Source organism: Podarcis pityusensis (assembly GCF_964106645.2).
Source record: "Podarcis pityusensis genome assembly, chromosome: 3".
Classification (NCBI taxonomy): Eukaryota; Metazoa; Chordata; class Lepidosauria; order Squamata; family Lacertidae; genus Podarcis; species Podarcis pityusensis.
This window is the reverse complement of record NC_138026.1, coordinates 121,863,244-121,877,016: the sequence shown is the minus strand read 5'-3', so window position 1 is coordinate 121,877,016 and position 13,773 is coordinate 121,863,244. Positions and strand designations below refer to the sequence as shown.

The following is a 13,773-nucleotide window of genomic DNA, read 5'->3' as shown; positions in this document are numbered from 1 at the left end:
ATACAAAATACAAAGAAAGTTTTAACCATAACAAAGCAAAAGATAAACGAATAAAGAGAACAATAAAATAGAGTAAAAAAGAAAACTTAACAAAAAATATAAAAATACATTAAGTTAAAATAAAACAAAAGCAGATTAAACCTTTACATAACCTTTTCCCTTTACTTATTTCCATGACCTCCTCTCACCTCCCAATTTTGTATTCTAGTTCAAATCGTGTTTCCAGCAAATCCTTCTAACCTTATTTTCATTTACTTATTTTAAAATTAAAATAATGTGATTAAACCTCCTCTAATTCATCGATTTCATCAACTCATTTTTGCTTAGTCCATTATATCATATCTACTAGAACGACCTAATATTCTTTTTCCAACCTCCTTCTAACATTCTTTTATATTGCAGTACTTTTGAAGATATATTTTGAATTTTTTCCAATCTTCTTCCATCGACCCTTCTCCCTGGTCTCGAATTCTGCTGGTCATCTCAGCCAGTTCCATATAGTCCATCACTTTCATCTGCCATTAATTTCTGCATTTGTTTTGTTAATTGCAAGTGTTTCATCAAACCCTGCAAGGGAGTCCATTTCTTTACATTGATTCTGTAAATAATAATAATAATAATAATAATAATAATAATAATATCCCACCCTTCCAGGTTCAGAAAACTGGGCTCAGGGCGGCTAACAACAAATTTAAAACACTTAATTGATGCAACAAAAAACAGCATAAAATACAGTATAAAACGTGAATAGCAACAAATTCAGAATTCAAAAATCAATTTAGGGGGGAAATCCATCCAATAAACATTAGATGATCACCAGGGCTAGCTGGCTAAGTTAGTCCTATTTGGGCCAGCGAGGAGACCAGGGGAGAATTAGCTGTGGGATCCCAGAGCGGGTAATCTTCATAAAAAGGGGAGTGGGAGGGAAGGAAGGGGAATAAAAGATCAGGCTGAATTCAAATTAAAGGCCAGGCGGAATAGCTCTGTCTTACAGGCCCTGCGGAAGGAGGTTAAATCCTGCAGGGCCCTGGTCTCCTGGGACAGAGCATTCCACCAGGTTGGAGCCACCACTGAGAAGGCCCTGGCCCTGGTGGAGGATAGTCTGACTTCCTTAGGGCCCGGGACCTCTAGACTACGGTTATTCATGGACCTTAAGGTCCTCTGTGGGGCAGACCAGGAGAGGCGGTCCCGTAAATACAAGGGCCCTAAGCCACAAAGGGCTTTAAAGGTCAAAACCACCACCTTAAACCTGACCTGATACTAAAAAATAACAAAAGAAGTAAAAATAAAAACAAGAAAAATTAACAATAATTTTCGAAAAGTTTAAAATGGGCTTTAAAAGAGGATGAGACAAACTCATGGGAGAGAGGGCCATTGATAGCTACTAGTGACAACAGCTATGCTTTTCCTCAATGGCCAGAGACAGCAATGCTTCTGAATAGCAGGAGGGCAGATGGGTCTTGTGTTCGAATCCTGCTTGCAAAAGGGCATTGGGGTGGCCACTGTGAGAACAGGATGCTGGACCGGACGGACCGCTTTCCTGATCCAGCAAGGCTCTTCTTTTGAGAGCCAGTATGGCGTGGTGGTCAGGAGCTGGGGGAGACCAGGGTTCGAATCCCCCACTCACCTGGTATGACCTTGGCCTCTCAGCCTTACAGGGCTGTTGTTGCGATTGAATGAGGAAGGGGGAGGACTGTTTACGCGACCCTGAGCTCCGCAGAGAAAAAGGTGGGATAGAAATGTAACAAGTAAACAAATAGATAAACATTCTTTTTTCCCCAATTTTTTTTAATTGATATTCCAAATTTTTTTTAAACAAACAAACACAAACAAACAAACAAACAAACAAACAAACAAACAAACAAACATAAATCAACGCCTTAATTGAACCAATCTTATTGACATTGTTAAGTGACTTCCTCGTATCCCCGGGGCTGAGTTTCAATGTATATCATTTTAACGGTTTTCCAAAACCAATATTCTCATAAACTTCATCACTTAATCACTTAACATCTTTCTTTCTTTTTTTTTTTAATGTTTTTATTGATTTTTTAACACTTAATTAACACATACAAAACACAATACAATAACAAACAAACACATAAACATGTAAAATTTCAAATCCTTCTTTTCATAACCCTATTCTCTCCGACTTCCCCATACCCTCCCTTTCTGCATCCCTGTTTTCAAATTTCTTCCAGCAAATCCTCTCTTCAAATTTTAATTAATTGACCTTTAAACCCTCTTGTCATTACCAAGTCAATACAGCAGTAACCTCATAATTTCCTAACCTTGGCGTTTTAGCATTCATTTACTTTATAATAATTCTTAAGATAAACTTTGAATTTCTTCCAATCTTCCTCCACTGTCTCTTTTCCTTGATCTCGGATTCTGCCGGTCATCTCAGCTAGTCCCATGTAGTCAATCACCTTCGTCTGCCATTCTTCCAGTGTGGGTAGTTCTTGTGTCTTCCAATACTTTGCTATAAGGACTCTTGCTGCTGTTGTGGCGTACATAAAAAAAGTTCTGTCCTTCTTTAACACCAATTGGCCAACCATGCCCAGGAGAAAAGCCTCTGGTTTCTTAAGAAAGGTATACTTAAATACCTTTTTCAATTCATTATAAATCATCTCCCAGAAATCTTTAATCCTTGGGCAAGTCCACCAAAGATGAAAGAATGTACCTTCAGTTTCTTTACATTTCCAGCATTTATTATCGGGCAAATGATAAATTTTTGCAAGCTTGACTGGTGTCATGTACCACCTGTAAATCATTTTCATAATATTTTCTCTTAGGGCATTACATGCCGTAAACTTTATACCGGTGGTCCATAACTTTTCCCAGTCAGCAAACATAATGTTATAACCGAAATCCTGTGCCCATTTAATCATAGCTGACTTAACCGTCTCGTCCTTTGTATTCCACTTCAGCAACAAGTTATACATTCTTGACAAAGTTTTAGTATTGGGTTCTAACAATTCCGTTTCTAATTTGGATCTTTCCACCTGGAAGCCAATTTTTCTGTCTTGTTTAAAAACCTCCATTATTTGATAATAATGGAGCCAATCTCGAACTTTAGACTTCAATTTTTCATAGCTCTGTAGTTTTACCTTATCTCCCTCTTGCTCTAGAATTTCCCCATATTTTGGCCATTTCGATTCCATATTAAGCTTTTTCAACCCTTTAGCTTCCATTGGCGACAGCCACCTTGGGGTTTTGTTTTCCAACAAGTCTTTATATCTAATCCAAACATTATATAAAGCTTTCCTAACAATGTGATTCTTAAAACCTTTATGAACCTTTACCTTGTCGTACCATATATAAGCATGCCATCCGAAGGTATTATTGAACCCTTCCAAATCTAAAATGTCTGTATTCTCAAGGAGCAGCCAATCTTTCAACCAGCAAAAAGCTGCTGATTCATAGTACAACTTTAAGTCCGGCAGGGCAAACCCCCCTCTTTCTTTTGCATCCGTAAGTATCTTAAATTTTATTCTGGGCTTTTTGCCCTGCCAGACAAATTTAGATATATCTTTCTGCCACCTCTTGAAACAGTCCATTTTGTCCAAAATCTGCAAAGCCTGAAATAAGAACAGCATTCTAGGCAAAACATTCATCTTAATAACAGCAATTCGGCCTAACAAGGAAAGCTTCAAATTTGACCAAACTTCTAGATCTTTCTTAACTTCCATCCAACATTTCTCATAATTATCTTTAAATAGATTCACATTTTTAGATGTCATGTTAATCCCCAAGTATTTCACTTTCTTAACCACAGCTAATCCTGTTTCCTTTTGAAACTGCTCTCTTTCCGTAGCTGTTAGATTTTTCTCCAGCACTTTAGTTTTTTGTTTGTTTAATTTAAAACCTGCAACTTGACCAAATTCTTGAATTAATTCCAAAACCCTTTTCGTACTAGTGTCTGGCTCTTGCAAAGTAAGTACTAAATCATCTGCGAAGGCCTTCAATTTATAATGTTTTGCTCCGACCTGAACCCCCTTAACCAACTGGTCTTTTCTAATCATATTTAGCAGGACCTCCAGGACTGATATAAAAAGCAGTGGAGATATTGGGCACCCCTGTCGTGTCCCTTTTTCTATCTGAATTGCTTCAGTTACCACGTTATTTACAATTAATTTGGCCTTTTGTTCAGAATATATTGCACCTATACCATTCTCAAAACCTTGGCCTACCCCCATCCCTTGTAGATTCTTCTTCATAAAACTCCAAGAAATGTTATCAAAGGCTTTCTCCGCGTCCACAAATATCAAAACTGCCTTAGTGTTTCTATTGACTTCTAATAATTCCATAATGTCTATTATATTCCTCACGTTATCTGACAAATGTCTTCCTGGGAGAAAGCCTGCTTGGTCCTTATGAATCTCACCCACCAACACTTTTTTCAGTCTTTTTGCTAAAATGTCTGCAAAAATTTTGTAATCCACATTGAGTAGTGATATAGGGCGGTAGTTCTTGATCTGAGTCTTTTCGGTCTCTGTCTTTGGTATCAGTGTAATATACGCTTCTTTCCACGATTCAGGTGCCTGTTTCCCCTCTAATATTTCATTACAGACTTCCTTCAAAGGTTGTATCAACCACTCCTTCAAAGCTTTGTAATATCTGGAAGTCAGTCCATCTGGTCCTGGAGATTTTCCCAATTGCATATTTTGAATGGCACCCTCTATTTCTTGCTCAGTTATTTTCTGGTTCAGGTCTATTTTACTCTGTTGTGAAATTTTTTGTAATCCATATTTCTTGAGAAACTCGTCTATTTCTCCCTCATTCACCGGGCCCTGTGAATATAATCTTCTGAAAAAGCTCTGAAAACAGTTTCTAATTTCGTTTGGCTTGTTGATACTCTTTCCTTCCACCTCTAAATTGGTAACCGTATTTAATTTTTGTCTTTTCTTCAATTGCCATGCCAGAAGCTTCCCACATTTATCTGCAGATTCGAAGGTCCTTTGTCTCATTTGTTTAATTTTCCATTCTATTTCTTGATTCATCAGTTCCAAATATTGTGTCTGATACAGCTTAATTTCTCTCAAGATCTCCTGGGACTTTGGTTTAGACCTCAACTTTTTTTCCTCTTCTCTTATCTTTTCCAGGATTTTATCCTTCTTCTCATTTTGTTTCTTCTTCTTTATAGAGTTCTGTTGTATTAGGAAGCCTCGCATCACAGCTTTACTTGCATCCCAAATTGTTCTTTTTTCCACCTCTGTTTTCAGATTTATCTCAAAATAATCTCTCAAAGTCTTTTGGGCCTTTTTATAGACCTCTTCATCTCTAAAAAGGGTGTCATTCATCCTCCATCTAAAAGAACCAGCTGTTGTTAGCCTCATCTCCATCTTTACGGCGTTATGGTCGGAGCACATCTTTGGGCAGATTTCCACTTTCTTTATCTTTGGAGCCATTCCACTAGTTACCCATATTTGGTCAATTCTTGTCCATGTCATTTTTGCTTCAGAGAAGAAAGTTCCCTCTCTTTCGAGAGGGTTCTTTGATCTCCAAATGTCAATTAAGTCCATATTGTCAGTCATTTCAAAAAATGTCTTTGGTAGTCTCCCATCCTTAGAGACTACCAGTCTTTGTGCCTTGTCCATGTTTGTAGAGACTACTCCATTCATATCTCCCATCATGATTAAATTGTAATCTAAATAGTCCAACAAAATTTCATGCAATTTCTTGAAGAATTCTGACTTCCCTTCATTTGGTGCATAAATCCCTAATATCAAGAATTTTTCTCCTTGAGCTTGTATTTCAATAGCCAAAAATCTTCCTTGTTCATCTTTAAACATCAATTTTGGGGCTAATTTTTCCTTTGCATATATTACCACTCCTCTTTTCTTAACTTTGTCCGATGATATGAATTCCTGTCCTAATCTTTTGTTAATAAGTAATTTCCTGTGGACCCTGGTCACATGGGTTTCTTGTAAACAAATCAAGTCCAATTGTTCTTTTTTCAAAATATGAAAAACAGCTCGTCTTTTTCTGGGAAGATTTAAACCATTACAATTCCAACTCAGAAATTGCAGAGCCATCTTGTTGTTATTTGGTTGCCCCTCCAACTGCTCCAAGCAGTTGTTCGTCCTCAGTCGGTGATTTAAGTCCAAATGTTAAATTTAAGATGTCCGTAACCCCCTTTACTTCTGGGGTTGGTTCCTCTGCCACCACCTCCTTCACCAGGTCCTCTTCATTCACTTCTAAAAATTGCTCTTTATCTTGAACAGTTCTTATTTTAACTTTCTTTCCTTTGTAGTTGAACGATAGGCCTTGTGGGAATTCCCACCTGAAGAGTATTCTGTTCTTTTTCAGCAGGTAGACCAAATCCTTATAGTGGGCTCTCACCTCCAAGATATGTTTAGGAAGATCCTTGAAAATTTCCACAAAATTGTCTTCAATCTCAAGAGTTCTTTGAAGATGTAGACTTAAAATTTTGTCTCTTTCTTCCTTTGATCTTAATATTATCAAGCAATCCCTTGGTTTCTTTCTATTTTGTTTTCTGCCCAGTCTGAAAGCAGTAACTATCTTAAATTCTTCCTTCTCCGGGCTCAATTGCCAAAATTCCAAAAACTCTTTTGTCAAAAAACCCTCCAAATTATCTTTTTCATTTTCGGGTACCAATCTCAGTCTCAAATTTCTTTCTTTTCTCTGCAATTCAAGCATGGACAAAGCCAACTCATGTTCATCTACTTTTTTACAGACTGGTGCCAATTTTGCCTGTGTGGTTTCTGCAATTTCTTTAGCTTCTTCAGCAATCTTTCGAATTGTAGTATTTTCTTGTACCAATTTATTTATACTTTCTGTATTAGATGTTATACTTTTGGTATTTAAATCAAGTTTTGCTGCAAGGTCTGCCAGCTGTTTACTATTGTCTGCCCCCTGTTTCTGCAACACTTCCAAAGATTCATTAATCTTGAGTAATGCTTGTGTCACGGGGTCAGAAGTCATAACTGTTGTTTTCGACTGCCCAGCTGCAGCCGTTCCTGCTGGCGGAATACTTGAGAGTGAACCTCTTTTCTTTTGTGCAGTTTTACTCTTGGCTCTTGTTATTATCTCCTCTGCTGGGCCACTCATATCAACCAAGGTCGTTCCCTCGTCTAGGAATTTTAAAATGGAAAATTCCACTAGCTTGGTTTCTGTGGCACACTTTGCAACTGTTTCCCTGCAACCCCCTAGAGGGAGCAGTCCAAAAACAAAGTATCTCTTTGAAAGTATCCAATAAAGTCTATAACAACAATCTCAAGTATCTTTTCTGAGCTTCAATATAGCAGTTAAATCTCCAAAACAGAGCAGTCCAGTAACAAAATAACAAAGTATTTTTGAAGTCTTAAATATGACAGTTCTAGATGACAGTTCTCAATAGGTGCCTTGTTTAGGCAGTCCGTTCCAAGGAGTCAAGACAGTAGACAGACGTTTCCCTTTAACATTTCCATGCAGGTTATCCAAAATTCACTTTTCTTCCTCCCCCTGCCCCTGCCTGCACGGGGGGATTTAGTCCCAACGTCAAGGTTACTTAGTTCAACTTACGTTTCTCAGATTTTTCTCAGGTTGCGGCTTTATCTTCCTTTGCTTTAAGTTTCATGCAGTCCGGGAAAGGCAGACTTCCTTAATTTATACCTTTCCCTTAACATCTTTCTTTCATTCCCATTTGACATTTCAACATATCGATTTATCACATTACATGTTTAAATCCTAAGCCTCTCTAGTATTTGCAAGCTTTTCCAATTAATTTAACTTAACATATTTACCGTATTTTTCGCCCTATAAGACACACTTTTCCCCCTCCAAAAATGAAGGGGAAATGTGTATGGGGCGAATGCAGGCTTTCGCTGAAGCCTGGAGAGCGAGAGGGGTCGGTGCGCACCGACCCCTCTCGCTCTCCAGGCTTCAGGAAGCTATCCACAGGCCTTGCAAGCCCGGCGGGAGGTCCCGGCGGGCTCTCAAGGCTTGCAGATAGCAGCCTTCATCCTGAAGCCTGGGGCGCGCTGCACAGCGCACCCCGGGCTTCGTGCAGATATTGGGCAGCCCCACAAGCTTGGGGGACAGCGGGGAGGCGGAGCGCCGCCTTCCCGCTGTTCCCCGACCTGGTTTGGAGGCTGGCGCTGGGGAGAAGCCCGCTTCTCCTCACCGCCAGCCCCACAAGCTCAGGGGACAGATATCCGCAAGCCTGGGGAGACCGGCTCGACTTCCCGCCGGGCTCCCTAGGCTTGTGGATAGCAGCCTGTTCTGGGGGCTGGGGTCGGGGGAAGCTTGGGCATCCCCCGCCCCAGCCCCGCGCCTGGGGAAAAAATAATCCCCCCCCTTTATTCCCCCCCCCAAAAAAACTAGGCACATCCTATGGGCCGGTGCACCCTAAGGGGCAAAAAATACGGTAACTAAATACTCTTTGGATTTCATCCATTCCTCCTGGTACTCCTCCTCCAAATAGATAGGCATTCTTATGTGAGACTGCAAACTTATAGGAGTTCAGCAATTGGGTCTGCGTTGCTCCAGGACAGGAGGAAGGAAGTCAAATGACACCAAGGGTTGGTTCAGAGAAAGAGTTCTATATTTCTGCTCTCTGGAACAGCAGAACGGCACTTGTGGGGTCAGTCCACAGCAAGTCCAAAGAAATGAGAAATTTCATGCAGTATATATATCCTCCAGGCACCCTCTCCCTCCTTCCCCAGGAATCCAACCACGTCAGCCTATACACGCAGGTTGACATCACATATGTTCCTGCTCCGGTATTCTTAACCATAAAAGGGTTTTCCTACCTGTACTTCTGACCATAAAAGGATCTTCCTGTTCCTACTCTTATCTTGGAGCAAGAGGTCACCAACTCCAAGAACACACTCTGGCGCTGTTCCCGGACTAGGTCTGTGCGTCTTTGTGGTCTTTGTGGTCAGGATGTAAGATAAGGCCCAGAGTGTCATCCCTGTTCCGCTTTGGAATGGACAAAGCCATCCGTCATTACCGGCCTTCATGGACTGATAAGGGAGAGAGCTTTGAGCACTTGTTTACATCTGGGTTTTGGCTCAAGAGCTCAAGTTAAAGCATTTTAGCTAAGGAAAAATAGGGATTTTGGTGCAGTTTCAAACTGCCTGCACAGTCAGTTTTGGGTTTGGGAAACCCATTCCTTCAAGACGACCCCACGAAACGGGAAGCGATTTCTCTCTGCCTCTGCCGGCCGTTTTCTGAAGTGTTCGAGTTTTCTTCCCACAGAGATGTCTGAAACGGGAAGCAAGTTGGTCGACTCGGAGCTGGAGAATGCCATCAACGGCGTCCGGCAGATGAAGGTCCTCATGGACCAGACCAGCAGGGACCACCGGGATATCTTGAACGCTTTGGAGGACACGAAGAAGCAGAAGGAGGTCTGTCTGCACAACTTCCCCCAAAATGCCCCACTCTTGCAAAAGATGCAACTCAAAGCTGACCAGCAGCGCCTTTGGGGTGAGGTCAAATTACTGCAACCTTGCAACAGCTTGACCTCGCCCCCAAAGGTGCTGGTTTTGACATTTATTTTCCCCCCAATTTTTTTTATTGGTTTTCCAAATTTATAACAAACACAACAACAAACAAGAAAAACATTACAATATCGAAAAACAAACAAACAAACATTTATCCTAACAGTAAAAATTCCAGTTTTGTTACCATTGTTGGGTGACTTCCTCAAATCCCCCTAGCTGAGTTTCCGTGTAACTCATTGTAGCAATTTTCGAACACTATTTTCATATAAAATTGACTTGTTCAATTAACATCTTTCTTTCTTTTCATTTTGACTTCTATCCGTATTATTATACAATTTCACATATTTAAATCCTAGGCCAATCTGTTACTCGCAGGTAGTTCTATTTAAATTATCTTAACATATTTAACTAAATAATCCTTAAATTTCTTCCATTCCTCTCGGTACTCCTCCTCCTTCTGGTCACAGACTCTTCCGGTAAGGTCGGCTAGCTCCAAAAAATCCATCATCTTCATCTGCCATTCCTCCACTGTTGGTATTTCTTGTAATTTCCAGTTTTTGGCCAGCAAAATTCTAGCTGCAGTTGTGGCATACAAAAACAATCTGACATCTTTCTTGGGCAGTTCCAAACCTATTATTCCAAGTAGAAAGGCTTCTGGTTTCTTAATAAATGTGTATTTCAACATTTTTTCCAATTCATTATAAATCTTTTCCCAGAAGTCTTTCACCTTGGGACACGTCCACCACATTTGGTAAAAGGTACTGTATTTTTTGCTCCATAGGACGCACTTTTCCTCCCTTAAAAAGTAAGGGGAAATGTCTGTGCGTCTTATGGAGCAAAGCCAGCAAGAGCCGCTGCTGCTGACCTGAGCCGGGGAGGAGGGAGAGAAGGGGATTCCGTCCGTCCCTCCCTCCTCCGTGGCTCGCTTGGAAGCAGCAAAGTGGGAGGGAAGCCGCTTACACCCGTGTAAGCAGCTCCTCTCCCACTTTCCTGCTTCAAAGCAACCATGGAGGAGGGAAGGAAGGGGATCCATGCAGTGGATTCCCTCCTCCAGGGCTCCCTTTGAAGCAGCAAAGTGGGAGGGGAGTAGCTTACACTCGTGTAAGCAGCTCCTCTCCCACTTTCCTACTTCAAAGCGGAGGGAATCTGCTGCAGTTGTGAGCAGAGGATCCATGGCTCCGCTTCCTTCCCTCGAAGCAGGGTGCGGGGGTGCAGGGGGGAAAGAGGGCAGGAAATAGATGCCAGGCAGGAAGACACAACCACACTTTGACCACTGGAAAGTCCACCTCAGCCTCCCCAGATTTCCACTGAGACGGCCAGGCTAATCTCGATGGCCATAAGTCAGGCAATTCATTATTAACTGGACTTAGATAAGCCATGGTTTCCCTTTCTACCCTCCTCTGAGGCTCGATTTAAAGCAGGAAAGCGGACAGGAGCCGCCCGCTTTGCTGCTTTAAATAATTTAGTGCAATATTTGATCCGAATATATTTTTTTCCTGTTTTCCTCCTCTAAAAACTAGGTGCGCCCTATGGTCAGGTGCGCCCTATGGAGCGAAAAATACGGTACCTTCTTTTTCTTTACATTTCCAACATAGATTATCGCTCTTGTGGTAAATCTTTGCTAGTTTTACGGGGGTTAAGTACCATCTGTACATCATTTTCATAACATTTCCCTTTAACGCCGTACATGCAGTGAACTTGACCCCTTTCTTCCACAACCTTTCCCAGTCTTCAAACATTATGTTATGTCCGACATCTCTTGCCCAATCTATCATCACAGATTTAACTTGTTCATCCTTTGTGTGCCACTCCAACAATACATTTCCAATGTAAAGAAAAGGAAGGTACCTTTTATCACATGTGGTGGACATGTTCCAAGTTGAGAGACTTCTGGGAAAAGATTTATAATGAATTAAAAAAAAAATTGAAATATACATTTATAAAAAAAACTCAGAGGCCTTTCTCCTTGGAATAATAGGTTCTGAACTGCCCAAGAAAGATGTAAAGTTATTTTTGTATGCCACAACTGCTGGTCGAATTTTAATAGCCAAGAAATGGAAAACACAAGAACTACCACCTGTGGAAGAATGGCAGATGAAAACGATGGAATATATGGAGCTGGCTGACCTTGCTGGAAGAATCCGCGACCAAAAAGAAGAGGAATACCAAGAAGAGTGGAAGAAATTTAAGGACTATTTGCATAAATACTGTGATATTAAAAATTAGAAATTACTTGAAAATACCAAAATAGGCCTAGGATTAAATTAAGAGTTAATTAAATAAATAAGATTTAGAACTTTAAGGAAAGTTAAGAAATTTTATTTTAATTGGAATATTGTGTGTTTTTTTTAAAAAATGATATCAGAAAACTGCTACATTTTAATTACAAGGAATTTCAGATGGAAGGGCTCAGAGGAAGCCCAAAATATGTTTATGAGGTTAGAAGTCTAAATAATTAATTAATTTGTGTTGTTTAGGTTGTTTAGGTATTTACCGGTACCTTGTTTTGACTCTCTGTTTTGTTTATATTTGTGATCTTGTCTTTTTTCCTTTTTGTTTCCCCCCCGTTTTTCTTTTGTTGTGATATGTGTTATATCTGTAAGAAACTTAATAAAAATTATTAAGTTAAGTTAAGAAGGATTTATATCTAGATGTTAGGATAGAGATGATAAAGAAAACAGGAAGACACAATGAGAGATAAAGGAGGTGCTGTGGGATGGGTGGAAGTCAATGTCTTGTTGTTGTTTTAGTGTTTATAATATTAACTTGTAAGCTATGGGCTTGTTTTGTTTTTGTTGTTTTTTTAGTTTTCGAATGTTGATTTTTGTGCGTTGTGTGTTGTTACTTTTTGATATCTTTCGTGTTGTTGCTGTTGTGTGCAAAATACTAATAAAATTTATTTTTTTAGAATTTTTTTTTTTAAAAAACACACATTTCCAACATTTATTACTTGTCTTTAAAAAAAAAATAAAAATATTTATTAATTTTCCAACCGTTTAAACACAACAAAACAGAAAAACAAAAAAGAAAAACAAACAAACATAAGACTAACAAAACAAGACACAAACCATTTAAAACACAAAACAATTTCAATATCTTAACTTTCATTCCCTTATTTCCACGACCTCCTCACACCTCCCTTTTTGTATTCCACTTCTGTTAATTGTTTCAGCAATTCCTTTCCATCTTCCTCTGTTTTCTATCCTATAATTATCTTAACATATTCTAACCTTATTTTTCCCTTTAATACTCTATTAATCTATTTATACTTGATTCCTTATAGCATTTCTACTAAAGCCATATAACTTCATTCCAACATTTTTCTAACATTCATTATTTTTACAGTATTTCTATAAATAGTCTTAAACTTTTTCCAGTCTTCTTCCACCGACTCTTCTCCCTGGTCTCGGATTTCTGCCAGTCGTTTCTGCCAATTCCATATAGTCCATCAACTTCATCTGCCATTCTTCCCGAATAGATAAATCTTGTGTCTTCCAGTACTTCACAATGAGTATTCTTGCTGCTATTGTTGCATACGTGAAAAAAGTTCTATCCTTCTTTAACACCAATTGGCCGACCATGCCCAGGAGAAAGGCCTCTGGTTTCTTCAAAAGGGTATATTTAAATACCTTTTTCATTTCATTATGAATCATCTCCCAAAGTGTCTTAATCCTTTGCCCTCTTGCAAAGAACTTAACAGCCCTGTTTGGCTTTTGTAGGAAGCTCTCCTCCTTGCCCAGGAGACTGAGAAACAGCTGAGCGAGAAGGAGGTCTGCAACGAGACCATGTTGGCCCTCTGGGAAGAGTGCAAGCCTTGCTTGAAACAGACCTGCATGAGGTTTTACACCCGGACGTGCCACAGTGGAGCCGGTCTGGTCGGCAGGCAGGTGAGCATGTGATTTGGGTACCCCAAGAACCCGCCTGGAGAACCGGGGAAACATCTGATACGGAAAGATAAATATCTGGATGGGGCCAGGCGGGGCAGCAGGGTCGGGCATGGCAAGTCAGCCGGAGAAGGCTCTGTTCCTCGTCCTCCCTTGTTGCGCCAGGGGCCAGGGATCAGGACCTCAGGGGATGAACGGGGTCCCCAGGAGTGGGCATATGGAAGAAAGTCCTTAAGGTACCCAGACTCTGCAAACTATTTGGGGTTTTAAAGGGGTGAAGCAGCCTAGGGCTGGAGGTTCTGGTCGCCTCGCCTCTGAAAGGATATCGAAGAGTTGGAAAAGGTTCGGGAAAGGGCACCCAGAATGATCTCACGGGGATGGGGTAGCTCCCTAATAATAATAATAACAATAATAATAATAATTTATTTATACCCTGCCCA

The 13,773-nt window shown here is 40.2% G+C and overlaps 1 protein-coding gene and 1 long non-coding RNA gene across 3 annotated transcripts in view; one reads left to right on the top strand and one right to left on the bottom strand.

Annotated features, from left to right (window-relative positions):
- Window positions 1–13,773, top strand: part of CLU (clusterin) — a 44,406-nt gene that overhangs the window by 18,507 nt on the left and 12,126 nt on the right. For both annotated transcript variants that reach the window (XM_081001079.1, XM_081001080.1), the window contains exons 3-4: window positions 9,205–9,353; window positions 13,169–13,336. In XM_081001079.1, the coding sequence (XP_080857205.1) occupies window positions 9,205–9,353; window positions 13,169–13,336 (317 nt within the window). The remainder of the gene's footprint in view (window positions 1–9,204; window positions 9,354–13,168; window positions 13,337–13,773) is intronic.
- The window catches only part of LOC308474781, a 163,223-nt gene continuing 151,736 nt past the window's right edge, over window positions 2,287–13,773 (bottom strand). Inside the window, exon 2 of the long non-coding RNA XR_013984956.1 lies at window positions 2,287–2,606. This is a non-coding gene — a long non-coding RNA (uncharacterized lncRNA). The remainder of the gene's footprint in view (window positions 2,607–13,773) is intronic.